This window comes from Phyllostomus discolor, chromosome 2, assembly GCF_004126475.2.
Source record: "Phyllostomus discolor isolate MPI-MPIP mPhyDis1 chromosome 2, mPhyDis1.pri.v3, whole genome shotgun sequence".
Lineage (NCBI taxonomy): Eukaryota > Metazoa > Chordata > Mammalia > Chiroptera > Phyllostomidae > Phyllostomus > Phyllostomus discolor.
Genome location: NC_040904.2, coordinates 47,864,826 through 47,884,036, shown reverse-complemented (window position 1 = coordinate 47,884,036; position 19,211 = coordinate 47,864,826). Strand labels below are relative to the sequence as shown.

Below are 19,211 nucleotides of genomic sequence, written 5' to 3'. Positions count from 1 at the left end.
TGCTGGAGAATTTCTGACCTGGGCCCATCCTCCAGCATCTTTCCAGAGTTCATCTTGCTTACCATTTTCCTTTTTTGGAATGAAATTTAGCTTTCCCCTGCTTGAGAACCTCCCACTATTCCCTATTATCTATCAAAGACAAGCCAAAATCTGAATCTGGCATTCAACTTTCCACCAGCTGTCCATAGGAAACCTCACTCCTATAGCCACTTCACGCCTTCAGTGGCCTCGCCCACAGCCACCTGGCCGCCTGCACATTTCTCCTCTATGGCTCAGGCCATTCTCCATCATTGCATCCATCATAATCCCCATCCTGCAATCTGAATACACAAGTCTTCTGATAAATCCTCTCAAATTCTGTCACCTTCAAAAGCATCCATTATTGTCTTTCTTATGTTTCTGCACTATCTGCCATAGTTGAACTTAAAATATTCTGGGCTCCTAGAAGATGACAATGGGGCCCTATATATTTCCCATTCAACCATCCACTTTTATTCTCCTATCAGTTACCCCAAAAGACCACAGTGCCTGCTACATACCTGCAGCTCAGCATGTTTACCAAAATTAAGTGCATTTGCACTGCCAACAGGTCTGGCTGGGTCAAGGGCAAAGACAGTTAAGGAAGAGCTAAGCTCTCATGTGTTTTGCTTGTGCCCTCACATAGCAGACAGTCAGTCTCATTATATGTCTAGGAAAGGCAGTGGGGATGTGTCTAAAGAGGAAAGCACTGCCACCCTATGTGCAGTTCAGTGTTGAAATGACTGACAGCGGAGAAGCAGAGCTGGTTTTTAATTCATGAAAGAAACCATTGTGAATACAGGAACTGCTGTTCAAGAACTGAGTGAAACTCAGCATGCCTTATGCACTGCCACTTTGTCAAGCAAGCATCACACAAGTCTAACAACACGGTGACAATAGTGCCAGGCCAATGTTTGCATCTAGAGTTCTGCTGAATGCCTTCTGAGGACCTGGAGTCCTGAAAATCCACTTGCCATTACTGTGTGAAGATCAGAGAGAGACAGGAAGTGGCCACTAGCAATGGAATCTCAGCTTCTGAATGTAGATAGTATATGCCAACGCAGAAAAATAGCCAAGCAGCAAAGTAAGTTTATAAAAATGCATATATAAACTGGTAATGTGGCACCATCTGCACTGAAAAAATATAGATTAATGGTTATCACAAAATTCTGGTGAGACTGAGAAGAAACTAGTATATTCAAATTGCCAATGTAAGCTATTCACAACCTTTGGAAAGAAAAATAAAGCAAGTGGTCATATTCCTCGATGTAGAAATCTCAGTCTTTGGAATCTGAGACAGGGAAGTAGTTCCAAGGAAAATACCCATGAATATATCTTTCGTAGCATTACATACAACCACAACCAAAAAATGGAAGCCCACCTCACATGTCCAACATAAAGAATTTCTTTACACAAGACCTGAACCTCGCCTTGCCTTACCTTTAACGTACTCATGCTAAAGTCTATTTGTGAAAACTGTAACAACATGCAACAAAATATCCACATACTGGAAGCCAGAAAAAGAGCCAGGCAATAAAAGAAGTTTAATTTTCATTCATATGCTTTTCTATGTTGTTGTAGTAATTTAAAGAGAAATTAATAAAATTAATTTTAAAAATTTCTGTTAACCTATGTAGATGATAAATAAAAAGACAAATAGACTATTGACTCTGAGAAGATAAAAAACAATGGAAGGGTTAGAAGCAGCAGCTTGTCCTTTCAGCTCAGTGTCAGCTCTTTGCAGCTGGCAACGTGGAGACCTTGCTGGGTAGCTCTTACCTGGGGAGGCCGAGGCTTGTAGGGCGAGCTGCTCTCAAGGTCAGCCAAGATGCTAGTCAGTGAGTCAATCTCCGCATCCAGGCTGGAGCGTCTCTCCTCGAGGGTCTTGCCTCCAGGATTTCCCTGCCAGAAGCAACACAGACATGTTCAAAAAGGAAATTGGCAGTATCTACTGCATTCAGTCTGACTTCAAATTTTTCAAGTTCTAGTGTGGACTTGTCCAAGGTTTTCTGCATCTTTTTTTCCACTTCTTATAAAGTTTCAGTGAGGTAGTCTGAGGTAGAATTATCCCTTTTTGACAAATAAGAAAACTCAGAAGTACAAGGTGATTTTCCTAAGACCACATGCTTATTTTTTGATGAGTATAAATATAAAAGTAAATGTCTCTATCCTGTACTCAAGGATCAGGGCCACCTGGAAAGGTATTACAAGTTCTTTGTGTTCAAAATCATTGCTTATAATGATGACATTTTAGCTGGAACAGAAGGGCAAAGGTGGGAGAGAGGAATCGGTGGGGGATCAGTGGACATTAGTTGTCTCTGTGACGGAGATGGCAAGTCCTGATCAACGAGTCTACAATAAACTGAACGTGACTGCTCAGGGTTCTGGCCGAGGAACTGGCAGAGGAAACATGTGGTGGTGGTCCCTGACCTGGAAGCTAGGGCTTAGTGGATTTCATATTTCAATACCCCATGTTATCAGAAGCACCGACTTCTACCTGCACTCAGAATCGATAAGAGATGAGTAGAAGACAATACAAGGGCATCATGGGCACTGTGAGACAGTTCAGGAAAAACAAGCAGTTTTCCTATAGCATAAGGCAAGAGAATAATAAAGTGAGGTGGCCCTTTTACAAAGTAATAATGATCATGGATTTTAATGGGAGTGTCTCTTAAGACTCCAATAAGAAACCAAAATGCATCAGCAACAAGATCCAACAGAGGTCATGGGAAATGAGTATAAACTAATCAATGCTATTGAATTTGTCTAAAGAAATCAGATATCACGATACTATCTGGAAAAAGGTTAGAAAAAGCATTTGCCAAGAAACCAGAATATCCTCAGCTAAAACAAAAAATAGGATACCATGACAAGCTAGCATCAAACCTTATAGTCCTCTAAGTATATTTATCTTTCTCATATATAGGCTGTATCAGGCAATGATAACATAATAGAATTGTCTATTAAGACCGGTAGTTCCTCTCCTCTCCAAACCACCTTCCTAGCATCTTAGAACTTATTTATATCTCTATCAGACAGCACTAAGGGGATTTGGTACATCAGCCTCTTATGAATTTAGCCAGCATGAGTTAATCCCTGTGGATTTGATCAAACCCAGGCACACTGAACACCAAAGTCTATGAAGCTGTGGCCCAGGGGTACTTTGACCTTTGCAGCCAAACCTGATGACTGTTGCCTGGCCCAGGGGCAGCTGGAATCCCTCTTTTTGAGCCTTCTTGAACAATGGGTATCTTTTATCACACCATCTAAAGCAGGCTTCTCATCATTTTCTCCTTCAGAATGTATTTCCATGACCTCTTTACGGCACTTGATCCCTTCATCTGTTTTTTCTTATAATATCCATCATGATCTAACATTACCATTTATGTATATTTGTCTATCACCATTCTCTCCTAGTGGAATGTAAGCTTCATGAGGGTAAGGACTTTGTCAGTTCTGCTCTCGCTGATTCCCCAGAATCTTGCTGAGAACCTGACCCATGGAAATGTTCAGTAAATATGTTCAAATACATAAATGAATGGATAATGACAGACACTGCCATAGGTCCAGGCAGTAACCTTTTCATATCAATATCCTTTGAGTACAAACAGCCAAAGATACAATAAGATGAGTGGATGCTCTAGTTAAGAAGGTACATATTATGTTAGGTTATAGAAGAGGAACCAAAAGGCCCAGTGTGCATTTGCATGCACACGTGTGTGCGTTTATGTATTTCACATTGTGTGGCCCAGATTTGAAGGTTGCCTTTATCAAAAATAAGAGATTTTCCTCAGGTCTGTTACCATAGCCAAAAATGAAAATACATACATACATACATACATACATACATATGTACATGTTGATTGTGTTTTCTCAGAGCCTGAAGGGACAGTGGGTCTCATGAGTAAAGACAGTGGGAGGGAAGTTGGAATGTGGAAGAGGAGGAGTGGGAAGGGCTGGGGAGAGAAATGGGGGGAAATGGGGACAACTGTAATTAAACAACAATAAAAAAAACTAAAAAAAAGAACAGTGGGGCTTTGCCCTAGAAGCAGATGTTTTGAAAATGCTAATCCATCTATCAAAAGCAATCTCATCTTTACCCTATTGAATGTTAATAACTATGAGATACTGTGGTAATACTAAGAAGAAAATCTTTTACACATTCAGAATCCTTGTGAATACTGACACTGGGTCCTGGTACAAAAAAAGGAAAGGGAGGACATCGCTGTTATGGAAGGTAACTGAGCAATGTGGGAACCTGTTCTTTTACACACAGATATAAAACATTACAATAACTATGCGTTCGGTAAATGTGTTTCCATTTACTCACAGAATGCACAATATATTGGTAAGAGAGGTGGGTTGCAATCTGGTTAAATTATTTCCTGGGCCATACTTTCCTCATATATAAAACAAGGAGAGTGTCACCTGCTATATCTAAGTCAGAGGGATATTAAAAGATTCAGAAAAAAAATGGATGGGAAAATACTTTGTAAATTATAAAGTGCTATAATTATGATAATTTTCATAAATAGCATTAATTATAGCAACCAGTAACTATAAATTAATATGAATAATACAACTATTGTTAATTATTCTTCTTCTTAAGGGGAGCATCATTCATTAAGTGTTCTCTGTGGTATCAGTAAAGAGACAGGATTTAATAAGGACTACCACATCTCTACTCTAGCAGAAAGTACATCAGCTGCCCATGCCCTAAGTCACTGGGATATCTAACCACAAAGATTCAAAATCACAGAATTACCCTGAGCTATACAATGAAACAAGTAATTAAACAGCACGCAACTAGCCTGTGCACGCCAAACTTCAATTGGTATCAAGTCGCTTTATTCTCCCATCCCTCTAAGTTGCAGCTCCTCCTCATTGTTAGTTTCTCATATTAGGTGGATGCAATTGAACATGTTCCAGCCTAATGCTGTGGGATTTTGCACCAAGACCGCCTTTGTTGCCTTACCTGAGCTTCTGATAAAAACTTTGCTCCTACATTTATTTCAATCCTCACTATGGATTACAATAGGCCTCCTTAACACTATAGAGTCTCTATTTTGTTTTATGTCTCAGTTCAAATAATTGAAGTCCTCCCAAGGCCACTAGCAACCTTTCTCTGAAATGCTCATCTAACTCTCTCAGTGCCTCTAGATTCAAGGACTGTCTTGTTACTCTCAACATTTTATACTAGATACCAGTGGCCGTAGTCTCATAACCAGCTAACAGAATCCTACACAGATACCACTGTGTCTTCTTAACTCCTCATTACTGTAGCTTTACCAGTCGCCTGAAGACTAAATGACCTGCCTGACACCAAATAACAATAAGGAAGTTTCTGCTGACACTTTGCCTAATGCTTTTTCTAAACACCATATAATCTCTTATATATTGGCAATTGTAATGACAACAATTCTCATATTCTTCAACCATAACTAGAGAGATGCCATTGTCTGGTTGAGGTTCTGCAAAAAAACTCAAAGCCTATTACAAAGACTTGCATGCAGATCCCATGAAGCAGTAGTGAAGGACTGGAAGAGATAAGCAGGGGAAGAGGGAAAGCCAATTCAAAGGTGCTGTATTGAGCTGATAGCAGTGTAGGCAAGTATGTCTCCATTCTCCTGAAAGCCCTCTGAGAAGTCCTATAAAATGTGGGATGTAGAACAGATTACCTATCCCCAGGCTCCAGTTCTCCATGGGCTCACAGTTGCCTGTGGGGCTGTAAACTCCCTCATACTCATCCCAAGAAATGGAGTGGTGACAAAGAAGTTCCAGGACAGAAACTGAGAGAAAGGTATGGAGACCGAGGCAAGGTGCTGCTGGGTCATACCCATGCAGAAGTGGTGGCTGTAGCGATGGCTGGTGCTTGGAGATGCAACTAGAGGATAAGAGGTGAGGTACAAAAGATATCCTTTTACTAATGCATATGAGTAAGTCATTCATAAGATATTTTCTAGAAGATAGTATTATTCACTGAATAAATATGTATATGATAAGAGCTTACCAAACCACCATTGGGCTTCTTATAACTTGGAAAGTCAAAAATTTTAGTTCCATTAGAAGAATTATAGGGTGATGACACCCTGATTGTAAATTAATAGGGACAGACTTTAAGCCAGAGTGCAGAACCAAAACATATAGCTTACCAGGCCATTTCCAAGAGTCTGACTTTAGGTGGGCCATGTTTTAGCCAACATATTGCAAATCTATTAACTACTGGTGACAGTCACAGAGAACCAGCCATGATTTATGAGAGTGTCCATTTGTATTTATTTATTCATTGTATATCCAAATACCTTATTTAAAAAGGAATGAAACTCAGAGAAAAGTTGAACAGGTAGTAAAATGAACTTCACCCAAAAACTCTGTACCCAGATACATCAATGGTCAACACTTGGTTCTCTCTCTTTTCCCCTCCCGCCTTCTCCCTTTCTCTCACAAGTAACAAACAGAAGATAGGTGTGACCACTCAGAGGAGTTTGATCATTTTTAAGGCTATGGGCAAATTTTACATTTTATATGTAAACGATTCACTGAATGCAGTGAGGTTAATCATTAGAAATAATTACCTTCCAATAAAAAATCAAAAGCAAATGGATTGGAGTTAAGCAGCAAGAGAGGACTCTAAGAGCTTCTCCAACTTGACTCTGATGCAAATTTCCAGAAACATGGCAGATGGAGGCGGATGGAGGCGGATGGTGCACGGGGTTGTGGGGGGGTGTGGTGTTCAAAATAGCAAAATCTACCTTTTGTCAATATATGTAAAAGTATATGTTCTGTTTGTTAAAGCACTTAAAGCATTTGAAAAAAGTTGCAGACACTTCCCTTCCATATACTTCAGCTTGCATTCCTAAGAACACTTAATGTCTTGATATCATTCTCACATCCAAGATATTTAACGTGGTGCAGTGCTATCTAATAGGCATGCATGCTCACATTTCACCAGCCGTCTAGCAATGTCCTTTATCTACTGTTAATTCCCATAATCTAATCAAAGATCACACACTGAGATGACAGGTTTTTTCAGCCTCTTTTAATGTTTGTTTTTAATGAACCTAACTTTTAAAAGAAATTTAAGCCAAGTGTCTTATAAATAGTTCAATAAGCTGGCTTTGTCTAAGGATGGGATTCAGGTTAAACAAGTGTGGCAGGGCCCCCACAGCACGTGGTGCTGTGACCTTCTCACTGCATCACATCATGAAGCTGATGAGGTCAGTTTGGCCCAGTTAAGTGACGTCAGGTATGATAACTTGATTAAGGAAGAGTCCATCAGAATCCTCCATTGTCCAAGTGTCCTCCACCTTTTAAATCAATAAATTATCTGTGAGACTCTGCTAATATTCCGCTTATCAAGAACCTTTCAGCCAATGGTTTTTGTATCTGTAGATAATCTTCCCCTGAACTGATCATTGCATTGGTGGATGAAAAATTGTGACAGTACTCACCATTAATGACGGAAATGAATGGATCTTATTTAGCATAACAATTTATTCATTAAGAATTTATTCCACCCTGGCTGGTGTGGCTCAGTGGATTGAGTGCCGGCCTGTGAACTAAAGGGTCACCGGTTTGATTACCAGTCAGAGCACATGCCTGGGTTGCAGGCCAGGTCCCCAGTTGGGGGCATGTGAGGGGCAACCACACATCGATGTTTCTCTCCCTTTCCCTCTCCCTACTCCTCTGTCTAAAAATAAACAAATAAAATCTTTAAAAAGAGAGAATTCATTCCCATTTTGAGGTAGGGGGATAGGACTAACTGCAAAATCTTCTGCTATGAAAGACTTTGAAGGCAGGCTTTCAAATGACCTAATGATCTAATGATCAAATCAACCTTGTTAAAAAGTGAGCTCTTAATTCAGGCTATTAAGAGAAACAGTCAAGGGGAATGGTCTACTTAATGAAGAACTAATCTCTGCCTGAGGAAACTCACATCCCAGAATTAGAGCCAATAACCTGCTTAACACTCAAAATATGCATGAGCCTGACCACCTACCTCATTAACAACCCTCGGAAACTTGGGTGGGGCTGAGCGGTGGCAATCACAGTGACCCAGCACAGAGGGGATCTGAGAGCCAAGGTCTGTATGGCCTGGCTCAAATCACCCCTGAGAAAGAGACCAAATAACTAGAAGGAACACTTGATATGAGAAGGATTTTTAAATTGTGTTCCACAAAACTCAAAAATTTCCTCTAGACCCCACGTGTGACACCAAGGAACTGCCAGCTCCTGCCCAATCACAGGCTTCCTCTTGTGATTCATTAGAAGAGAAGCTTTCACTGATAGCTCACCTTGGGGAAACCTAGAAGGTTACTACCCCAAACAGTACATTCATTTTGTACATCTACCCCAAACAGTACATTCACTTAGTACATCTAAGTTTGATTTCCTTTTCCATGGTATTATTTAAGCATTAATAATGCAACACGAATTTCATTTCATTTTTACTTTTCTTTTATGGTAAATAAAGTTCATTAATCCATTTGTTCTAATATTAGTTAAAAAAAAAAACAGAAAGAACTTGGTGATAACAAAAAGGATACCAAAAATCTATATTATTTATAAGCAACAAAAAACTAAGTATACATCTATTTATCATTTATCTATCATCCTTCTACCCTTAAAGAAGCTAGGGTAATAATCAATACATTTCTTTGTTTGTGATCTTTTTATTATGTTTTCCACCCAAAGCACAGTTCACACAAAAATAGTAGAGGTAAAGGTTCTGAAGTCAGACTCATAGAAATTTAAAACCTGGACCTGCCAGTCACTAGTTCTGTGACCTTAAGCAACTCACCTAAGCTCTCTGGGTCTCAGTTCTTCATGATCTTGTTGTAAGGATTAAGCAAATCCATACATGTCAAATACTGGTCACATAATAAGTATTCAATAAATGTTAGCTAGTCAATTATTGAGTATCAAAAGAAATGGCTTGGCTGACACAGTAACTCAATTGAATACATAACTTTTAAAAATATTTTGATTCCAAGTTAAAATCTGAAGTTGGAGGCTTCAGTTAAATGGGACTCCTATGCTCCTTAACACATGCAAGGATGCTAAGAATTAACTGTGAAGGACATAATTCTTATCAGCAGTTCTTAAACTTTAGCCTTCTTGTAACCACCTAGAAAGAATGTTAAAACACAGATTACAGGATCCCACCTAGAGTTTCTGATTATCTAGATCTTATATTTCTAACAACTTCCCACAAAATGCTGAGAGTGCTGGTCTGAGGATTATACACAGAGAAACACTGTTCTAAGTTCACAATGAACATTTAAAAGGGTAAGTGTGTTTGAACATGTGTATGTTTGTGTGTATGAGTGAACAGAAGTGAATTTATCTTATAAACAACCTATGTTGTGTTACATGGTTAATGAAGTCATAAAAATACCAACAGACAATCCAAATAGTGGGGTAAGAGAGATTTGGATAAAAAAAAAGTGAAAACAGTAGCATTGCTGCTTAATATGACCCCCCATGCTATTGTAATAATAATATGAGAACCCTCATCACACTGATTCAGGAAATGTCAAGTTGAGACAGGCAGCATTTGGCAGTGAGAGTTATAGAAATGATGACCTATAGATTCTAGTAGAAATGTGACTTTTCTGAATGAGACTCAATATGTTAAAGAGAAAAAAATGTTTTAGTTCATGCTGACTTATGAATTCCCCTTCCCACTCATTCGGTTGTAGGACTTACCTTTCTAAATCCCATTTATCTGTCTTACTCTCCTCCATGAGACATTACTAATAACCCAACTGATTGCTAGCTCAGTCCTCTTTGTCTAATTCTTTAGAATAGCAAGGTTCATAGGGAACTCTCTTGTGAGTGTGTGTGAATAGCTCTCCTCCCATGCTTCTCTGTGAAATTGTGGAAGTAGTATGCAGTCTAAAGTAAGCATGATTCACACCTCAAGAAATGTAGTATACTGGATAATGCCACTTTCACATCTGCCTAGTGATATCAAATACACCATGTTCTTTGAGATTCTTTGTAAAACCATGCAGAGGATACAGAGATTTAAATATTGGGTTGGCTAAAAAGTTTGTTTGTTTATTTGTCTGTTTTTTTTCCATAAGATGGCTATAGTAGTGCTTAGTTGAATTTAATTTAATTCAAAACAACTTTGTTAGATTGTATTGTGACAGCTGTCATATCAACGTGCATTAAAAAAAAACTTACCAACATGGGTGAATTTTTATGTAGTCATTTTAATATTAAAGATGGAAAAAATATGCAACATCTTTGGCATATCATGCTTTATTATTTTGAAAAGTAGAAATGTAATTGAAATGCAAAACAAAGATTTGTGCAGTGTATGGAGAAGGTTCTGTGACTGATCGAATCTGTCAAAAGTGGTTTGCAAAGTTTCATGCCGGAGATTTCTCACTGGGCGATACTCCACAGTCAAGTACACCAGCTGAAGCTGATAGCGATCAAATTGAGAAATTGATTGAGAATAAAATATACCAAGCAGGAGATAGCCAACATACTTAAAATATCCAAATCAATAAAGTAATGGATAAAAATAAATAATGTGTTTTTTATTTTATGGAAAAAACCATATGGATTTTTTGGTCAAGCCAATACAAAAACTATTCCCTTCCCTATGAAACTTATAATCTAATGGCTGACAGAAATATAATCACACATTTCCAATGTGCAAAAATGAGCAAAACCTTGAGGCTCATTGTTAAATGAGAAGATTCATTTACCCCACAGGTTAAGGGCAGTGGGATAGGTGCCTCAAAATGCCACCTTTGGAACAAACACTCCTGATAGAGATAACGTGCTCACAATTTGAAGTGGAATAATAGCTTGACAACTGGGAACAAAACATTGAATAAAAAGAAAATGAGGTAAACAACAGGAGACAAAGAGAGTTTTCCATGGTACGAGTATAACTGCAAGAAAGAAAACATCAAGATAAAACCTAAACACTTGAGTTGATATGTACCTCAATTTTTTTTCCTTCATGCTCCCTATCATTCATCCTTTTCGGCCTTAACACACTCTCCCAAAGCTGGAAATGTTCGGCAAACCCACATCTCTTTAAAGGAAATGGTCTTACCCCCAGCCCTTGTTGCCAAAAGAGTCATGTTTTGAACCACGTGATGCTACTTCAAAACACTGTAACCCGCAGAAGAAAGACTGGACATGTATGTGACCAAAGGTGCATAAAGAGGTTGGTGAACCTAGATGCCAGCCTGTGACCCCCCCAAAAAACCCAAACAAACAAACAAAACAAAACACTAGGCAAATAAACCTTCCTTTTTAAATCTGAACTAAGGAGCATGTAACAATACCATCACAAGGGTGAACAGCAATCAATGATAACAAAAAAAGATCATGGTCATGGCTAATTATTAATAATCAAAACATATAAGGAGATGAGAACCCAATTATCAGAGAGAGGAGAAAAGGGGACATGCAAATAATAAAGAAGCAGAAGATCAGAGAGGAGAGAGAAGGAAGGGAGAAAAAGGGAATAAGAAGGAGAGAGAGATGGCCCCATCCTTGAGCCTTCAGATGCCAGATCACATCCACATGGGTCCTTAGGATAAACTCGTCCCATGGAGATAGTGAGAGGGGCCTTTGTTCCACAGTCTCCTCACTGACACAGGCAGTGCGAGACCCACTCATCCCCAGAGATGTCAGCACAGAGCCAGCTCCACACGTGGCACCATCAGGCCCTCATTTGCATTTCTGAATCTCAAGTTTTACTTGTACAAAATGAGGGATGTGAACCTGCCAAGTCTCCCGTTATTTTTTTTTGTCTTCATATTGTGTGAGTCTAAAACAGCATTTAACAACTGGCTTGTCACCATCTTTGCTGCCCATTTGCAACCAGATCCAAACTCACTAAAACTGGAAAAATTCAGAATTTAAGACAACTCAGTTGCAAGTAAGGTCAAGGTCATAGCTCAGGTGGTGCTAGATTACACACAAGCAGCCTCACTGTTCACTGTCCTAGTCATACAAGAAAGCAAAAAATACCTCCAAAAAACAAACAAAAACAAACAAACAAACAAAGGTAACCTTCACTTTTCATTGTGTTTACCTACTCACTAAATTATTTCTACTAAAGTATAATCTTTATAAAATAAAAATTACATTGATAATATACTACTAAAGTAATCCCTTGCAATTAAAACCAAGGTCAATTTGCATAAAAACAACTAAATAATAATGTGGAAAAATACATATATTATCTACCTATCATAATATAAGAACCTTAAGATTAACCACACTAAGATTAATGATTTCAAAGTAAAGTAGACATTTTGAAAGCAACATAACCACCTGGCAAAAAAAAAAAAAACAATCATACATTAAACCCCATGGTTTAAAACATAAAAACAGCCACTCTGGCTCAAGTACAAGCAATGGGGAAGACCAAGGAAGCCTAGGAGTCCACCTACTTGGTCTTCCCCATTGCCTCCAATAACGTCCCCTGGACATTTCTATAAAAGAGAGTTCGAACATCACTGCTGCAGATTATTTAGACAAGCTATGGATGAAGAAACAGGATCCTAAAGAACACGTTGTCGGTCAGTCTACACACACAGTTTAGCAAACACTGTATCAAGCTGAAAGTACATCCAATTGAAATGTCTATAAGGACGTACATAAAACCATCTGTATCACAAAAACATCTGCAGGAATGCTTTGCATAAGGCAACTAACACAAAATAATTCTAGCAGAAGTTTTAAAAGGTAGAGAGCAGAAACAGTTTGGTTTTCCATTAAGGAAACATTAATGGAGGAGGGTAGAAAAATAGCAGTTTGAACCTACAAATTAAATACACTGACTAAACTATTTTTGGTCCACCCTTTAGGATGCATCATAAAATAGATCATGCCAGAGATTTTTGTACTGATTTTGTTTTAAAATCTCAAGGAAAACAGTTTTCTTATTTTGCATTTTGATAATGCAGGGCCAGTGAGCTGGGGCATGATGAATTTCAGAAGCCACTTTCTCACATTCCTCATCAACATAATAGAAATAGCCAGAAGCAAATGCTTGAAAACTTAGAAATTTGAGGTTAATTTGATATATCAGCTCGTCATCCTCAAACTGTTTTTGCTTGAATACCTTCATGACTTCTCGGAATGTCACCAAGACTGAAAAACAAAGAGAGCGTTCAGCTCCCTTGTCCAGCATTCCACAAGCAGCAGCCAGCACTATAAAGCAGGCATGCCCTCATAGTGGAGAAGGGGTGAGAAATTTCTTCTTTACATTATTTATGTATTTATTTTTAGAGAGAGGAGAAGAGAAGGAGAAAGAAAGGGAGAGAAACATCGATTGGTTGCCTCTCACACACCCCCCACCCAGGGACCTGGCCCACAACCCAGTCATGTGCCCTGACCTGGAATCGAACTGGTGAGTTTCCTGGTTGCAGGATGGTGCCTAACCTAATGAGCCACACCAGCAAGGGCAGGGGTGAGAAATTTCTTTAACATTTGTGGTTCTGAGTCTATGCGCTAAGCATCATCAGTCAGGACTTGTATATAATGTTTGGGAAAGTGTGAATAGGTTATAGATGATTAGCATGGAAGAGGTAACTCAGACTCAAGAAATATTAGAACTGGAAGAAGAATTTAAGCAATTATTCCAACACTTCCATTTCAAGACAATAAAAATATTCCCCCAAAGATGTCTAGGACAATAATTCAGTAAAGGGACTGAAATAGGACTGAAACCTAAATAACCTACACTGTGAAACATCTTCTCCAAAGCAATACGTCGCGCATTATTTCAAATGTTCTTCTTAAGAACCTGTGAATAAGCAAGAAGTTTCTCTCCTCCTATCTTCCACATGAGGCAACTTTATGGAGGAGAGCACAAGCACTGCCCTGGAATTTCCAGTCCCACTTGCAGGACAAGGCCAGAGCAATTTGGGAAGGAGTCGAGTCCATCCTCCAGCCAGTTCAGAAGTCTGTGCTGACACAGGGGTGCAAACAAGTGATACAGAACTGTCAGAACGGGTGGAGACACTTAGATGTGTAGACAGGCATGGTGGAGATGGGAAGAATCCCATGACTGAACCAAAAGGAAACAAAGGACCAGAAAGCTTAAGTGATTTTCTAATAGTCAAACAGCCAAGGCATCAGGCTGGGACAGGAACACATGAATCAGTGCTTCTTAATCCCAGCCCTTCCACTCAAAACTCAGTCTCAAGTGGGGGGAAAAAAAAACAAACAAACAAACAGTATTTCGATTTTCTCCTAAAAAACTTACAGGTAAGCTAATGTCAGAAGATGACTCTGAATATTTAGAAATGTTGACCCAGGAAAGTGATACTTATTACCTATCCAGGGTAACCACAGGATTGTCTCTAGTGAACAGGGGAGCAGGTGTGTAGGCGAGGAGTGTAAGCAGCAGTAATCTAGGCACTCATCCCACTTCTGCCATAACTCGGTGGGGTGACCCTGGGCAAATCACTCTCTTTCCAAGCTTGTGTTTTCTCAACAGCAAAATGAGGGGTTTAGACGTGATTTACATGTTTTCTTCTAGATTAAAAGGCCTGTTTTTCCAACACATTCACATAAATGCAACCTACCTAAAGTTTCCAAAGCTTAAAAGTTGTTTCTTTGATTATTTGTTAATGTGAATGATTTTTTTTTCCACTTATAGCCACTTACTGGAACCAAATCACTCTGTTTCTATTTAGTTTAAGTATTACTTTGATAGTTGAAAATACAAAAAAATATACAGCAGATACTAACAACAATACACAATTTGAAATATCCATTTCAAATACAGTCACTGACAACTTTATGGAGGAAGTTGCATTCAGTTATATTGTTTTGAGAGTCATGAGTTGATTAATGGAAATAGAAAAAAAGACAGGTGAGAGTAGCAAATCTTAGCAAGAAAGCAAATCTTAGCAGCAGGCAGGAAGGGAAAAGATAAAATGTAGATTCCGTCTTATCTCAAAGTATAAGAAAGGTTGAGATATGGAGAAACAATCTACAATGGCAGAAATCACATTTTCTAACAATAAAATATGCATTAGCTCCCCAATAATTATCCTAAATCTGTCCATCACCTTCTCTTGGTGAAGATTTCTGTTCCGAGAGAGCACTGGGAATACCCTATGAGCCAGATACCCGCTCCACTGGACACAGCCTAGACACAGTTACCTCTGGGAACATGGGGAAAGAAAAGCACAGCTTTCTCTGCACTGCTCTCATCCACAGAGAAGGGCCTAAGTTCAGAGAAGCGCTTTCTTAAATATGACCTCACTGGATTCTCTCAGCAGCCCTAGAGACTATTAGGTATTATTATTCATATTTTACAAAAGAGGATAGCAAGGATCAAAGAAAAAGAGACTCTTCTAAGTCCCTCAGGTAATACACAGAAGGATTGGAATTTGGGTCTCAAATGTTTTGCTGCAACACTCTAGCTCTGACACTTTTCCGGACACAAAAATGGGAATGCAAAGAGGGAGACGTTTTGCCTTCAAGCATCAAATGAGATTATACAGGCCAATTAGGTGAACATGAATTAGGCCATGGATGGAACTACAGTTAAAGTCAAGTTCTAATCATCTCTTTGCCTTCTATCACTACATTTAGCAGTTTTTATTCAGTTTTTCATAAATATTTATCAAATATTCAGGATACATTGATACAAAAGACAGGAATTATTAAAAGGCAGGCAGGCAGGTAGGCAGGTAGGCAAGATGGAAGGAAGGAAGGAAGGAAGGAAGGAAGGAAGGAAGGAAGGAAGGAAGGAAGGAAAGGAGGGAAGGAGGGAAGGAAGGAGGAAGGAAGAAAAAAAATCAGTGATTTTCTGCCCTGCAAGTTCTTGTACTTGCATTACAGAGGTTAGTTTCCCCACAAATAACCATAGTATAGGGCTGAATAAGGCACATTAAGTATCAAAGTATATGAAACACAAGATGCTAGAGTAAACACACACACAAATGAGAGAGACAGAGAGAGAGAGACAGAGAGAGAGAGACAGAGAGAGAGACAGAGAGAGAGAGAGAGAGACAGAGAGAGAGAAAGAGAGAAAGAGAAAGAGAGAGAGATGGAAGAAAGAGGAGGAAGAGGGGAAAAGAGAAGAGGGGGGAAAGAGAGGAGAGAAGCTAAATAGAAAAATCAGAGAGAACTGCATGGATGCAGTGAGAATTGAGAAAATTTTACTTGGAGAAAAATGTTTAAGTATTTAGCACTTGAGCATAAAGATATAGGAGGAACACTGCATCAGGCACTGACTCTTGGAAAGTAACACATGTTCCTTTAGGTAAAGATAAAGGAAGACCAGTCTCAAACAGTCAGCTGTGCTCAGATTATGCAGGTGTACAAACCCTAGGCACAGAAAGAACCTGGCTAGTGTCCAGGGTACAGATATCTAACAGATAAACACGGCCCCTATGACGAAGGAGAGAGTGGGCAGGGGTAATTGTACCTTAGGATTCAGTGTTGAATGTGGGAACAAACACATGGTATGAATCACATATATTTTAGGCAGTGCACAGAAAATTTACATTAATAACACTCCCAGCAGGAATTCCTGTTTTTACGAAAAATGTTGCCATTGATAAAAAGTGAATAAGGACCATATCAGAAAACTATTGACCTCACCTTAATTAGGAATGCATGTGAATCCACAAGACAACAAACTTTCCTGCCTTCAATCTAGGGAATACAAATTAAAAGACAGCTTTGAAAGGGTTGTTCTTTCCACAGGTAAAGGCTGAAAGAAATTTAAAGGAGGCAAGAAATAATACTGTCTCGAGTCTCATTATTCTTACCTCAATTTAAAAAGCCTTTCTCAATTCCAGAATTCTATCCATGCCTCAGTTCAAGCTTTCCTGAGAAATGTTTATCTTTTCAAAGAATATTCAGAGTCAAGTGACAAATCAAATGACTACTACTTACTTGCCATAGTTTAGTACCTACTCTATATTGAAGAGTCAAGACAAATAACAGAAGAATAAAAACCTGAATTGGTCATTTCTAGCTTTCCTTCCTTCGTCTCCCCTATTGCAATGTGAACTTTTTCTCTATGATGAATTCCACTTAAAACACATCTATCAGCTCTGTCCCCATCTGGTTCATACTTGAAGGAGAATCTGGGTCCCTACCTGAATTTAAGTCAAAAGGATTTAACATGGTGAGATGTTTGACCAAGTCAGACCCCCCTCAGTTTTAGCACCCTCACATGATATAGCAGAGTGAAAATACAAACCCACAGGGGCACCCTGAAAACCACGGGGCGTCGGGTCCTTGGAACCAAATGTCCAGTAGAATGCTAAGTGTACAATATGCCTCCTGTAAATGTACAGTAAATGAGGGCAGTATAGGATCATACGAGGTGAGTTCCAGGAGACCTCGGAAGAGGCTATTAAACAAAACTCTTGGTCTCAGAGAGAGGCTACACTTTGGTGGCTAAAGGCAGATTCTATAAGAAAAAGAAGAGGGTGGGCTTTCAAAGGGAAGCTGAGCCTCCTCTGAGGACAGAAGGATTTCAGATGCCCATTCGAAGGGAAAATTCTTAGGACCACTCCCAGATTTACCAAATCTGAACCTTTTGGAGTAGAGCCTAATAACAGGCATTTAACAAGCCCTTCATCTATCTCCCAGTTCTTTTCTACACTCATCTTGAAATCTGCTGGTCTGGAATTCAGTTGCCTGATGTGTACGCAAGTGTTAACAATAATCGGAGCAATTTAATTAAAAACCCCAAAACTCCAAAAACATTTGAAGATAATTCTTTACTAATGTATTCTTACCCAATTCCTGGGGACAGGGAAAATACTTTTCTCTCGTTTGACAGTTCTGCGTTCTCACCCACAGTGCCAACAGGGAAAACACAATCTACTTCACTTCTCGTTTGTAGAAATGGCAACATTTACCACCTCGAAAGAGTGCTGTGAGTTTCATTTATTGGTGTTTATAAATTCTTCTGAGTGTTCTGAAAAATCAGCTACGAGTTGGCATTATGCATAGCACCCTGTTGGAGCTTAATACATATTCAATTAAAAAACAATGACAACAATAGAGCAATATCCACAAATTAGCATTAATTATAGCAATGTATTATTCTCATCCTACTGCCACAATTTTATCTAGGCAGAAGTGTTTATATCTGAAGACTGTATAGTCCTGCCTCCAAAACAGGGGTGATCTTTGCTCAGTGGTATCAACATCTCCTCTAGTAAAATTCACCTCACCCTTGCCTCAGAGTTCTGATTTTTTAGAGGATCTTCCTATTTGGCAAATGCTAGGAGAGAAAGAAAATAGCTCTCCCCTAGATAAAGTCAGGTTCCATTGTGGAAAGCAGTATGGAATTTCCTCAGAAAACTAAAAATGGAACTTCCTTTTGACCCAGCAATTCCACTGCTGGGGTTATTTCCTAAGAACCCTGAATCACCAATCCAAAAGAACCTATGCACCCCAATGTTCAAAGCAGCACAATTTACAATAGCCAAGTGCTGGAAGCAACCTAGGTGCCCATCAGTAAATGAGTGGTTCAGAAAACTGTGGTACATTTACACAATGGAATACTACACAGCAGAAAGAAAGAAGGCGCTCCTACCCTTCGCAACAGCATGGATGGATCCAGAGAGCACTGTGCTAAGTGAAATAAGCCAGGCGGCAGTAAAAGACAAATACCACATCATCTCACCTGTAAGTGGAACCTAATCAACAAAACAAACAAGCAAGTAAAACATAACCAGAGACATTGAAATAAAGAACAAACTGACAGTAACCAGAGGAGAGTGGGAGGCAATAATGGGGAAAAGTGGGAAAGGTAATTAAGGAACATGTATAAAGGACACATGGACAAAGTCAGAAGGGGATAGGATCGAGGATAGGAGGTAGGGGTGTAGGGTGGGAGATAGTTTTTTGGGGGGAAATAGAGATAACTGTACCTGAACAATAATACAAATAAAGAAAGAAAGTCAGGATCCTGCACAGCATCCCAGACTGCTCAATTTCCAATAGATGCCCCCCATTCCAAACTGCTCTGGACTTTAGCTCCCTTTCACCATAGCCATGGTCAATTGCCCTGGTTCAGGCCCTCATCTGCTGCACTAGACCCCTGCAGTCGGCCCCAAGCCATTCTGTCACTGCCGTTTCTGGACAATCCAGTCCTGCTATGTTACTGAAATCCATCTAAATAGAGATCAGGAAATTTTATTCTCTTTTATTGTCCCCCGATGATA

The 19,211-nt window shown here is 39.3% G+C and overlaps 1 protein-coding gene across 5 annotated transcripts in view; it reads right to left on the bottom strand.

The window, feature by feature from the left end:
• LOC114490441 (LIM domain containing preferred translocation partner in lipoma) overlaps window positions 1-19,211 on the bottom strand; it is a 636,657-nt gene that overhangs the window by 332,539 nt on the left and 284,907 nt on the right. For all 5 annotated transcript variants that reach the window (XM_036017287.1, XM_036017288.1, XM_028504415.2 and 2 more), the window contains one exon: window positions 1,798-1,920. In XM_036017287.1, coding sequence (XP_035873180.1) covers window positions 1,798-1,920 — 123 coding nt within the window. The remainder of the gene's footprint in view (window positions 1-1,797; window positions 1,921-19,211) is intronic.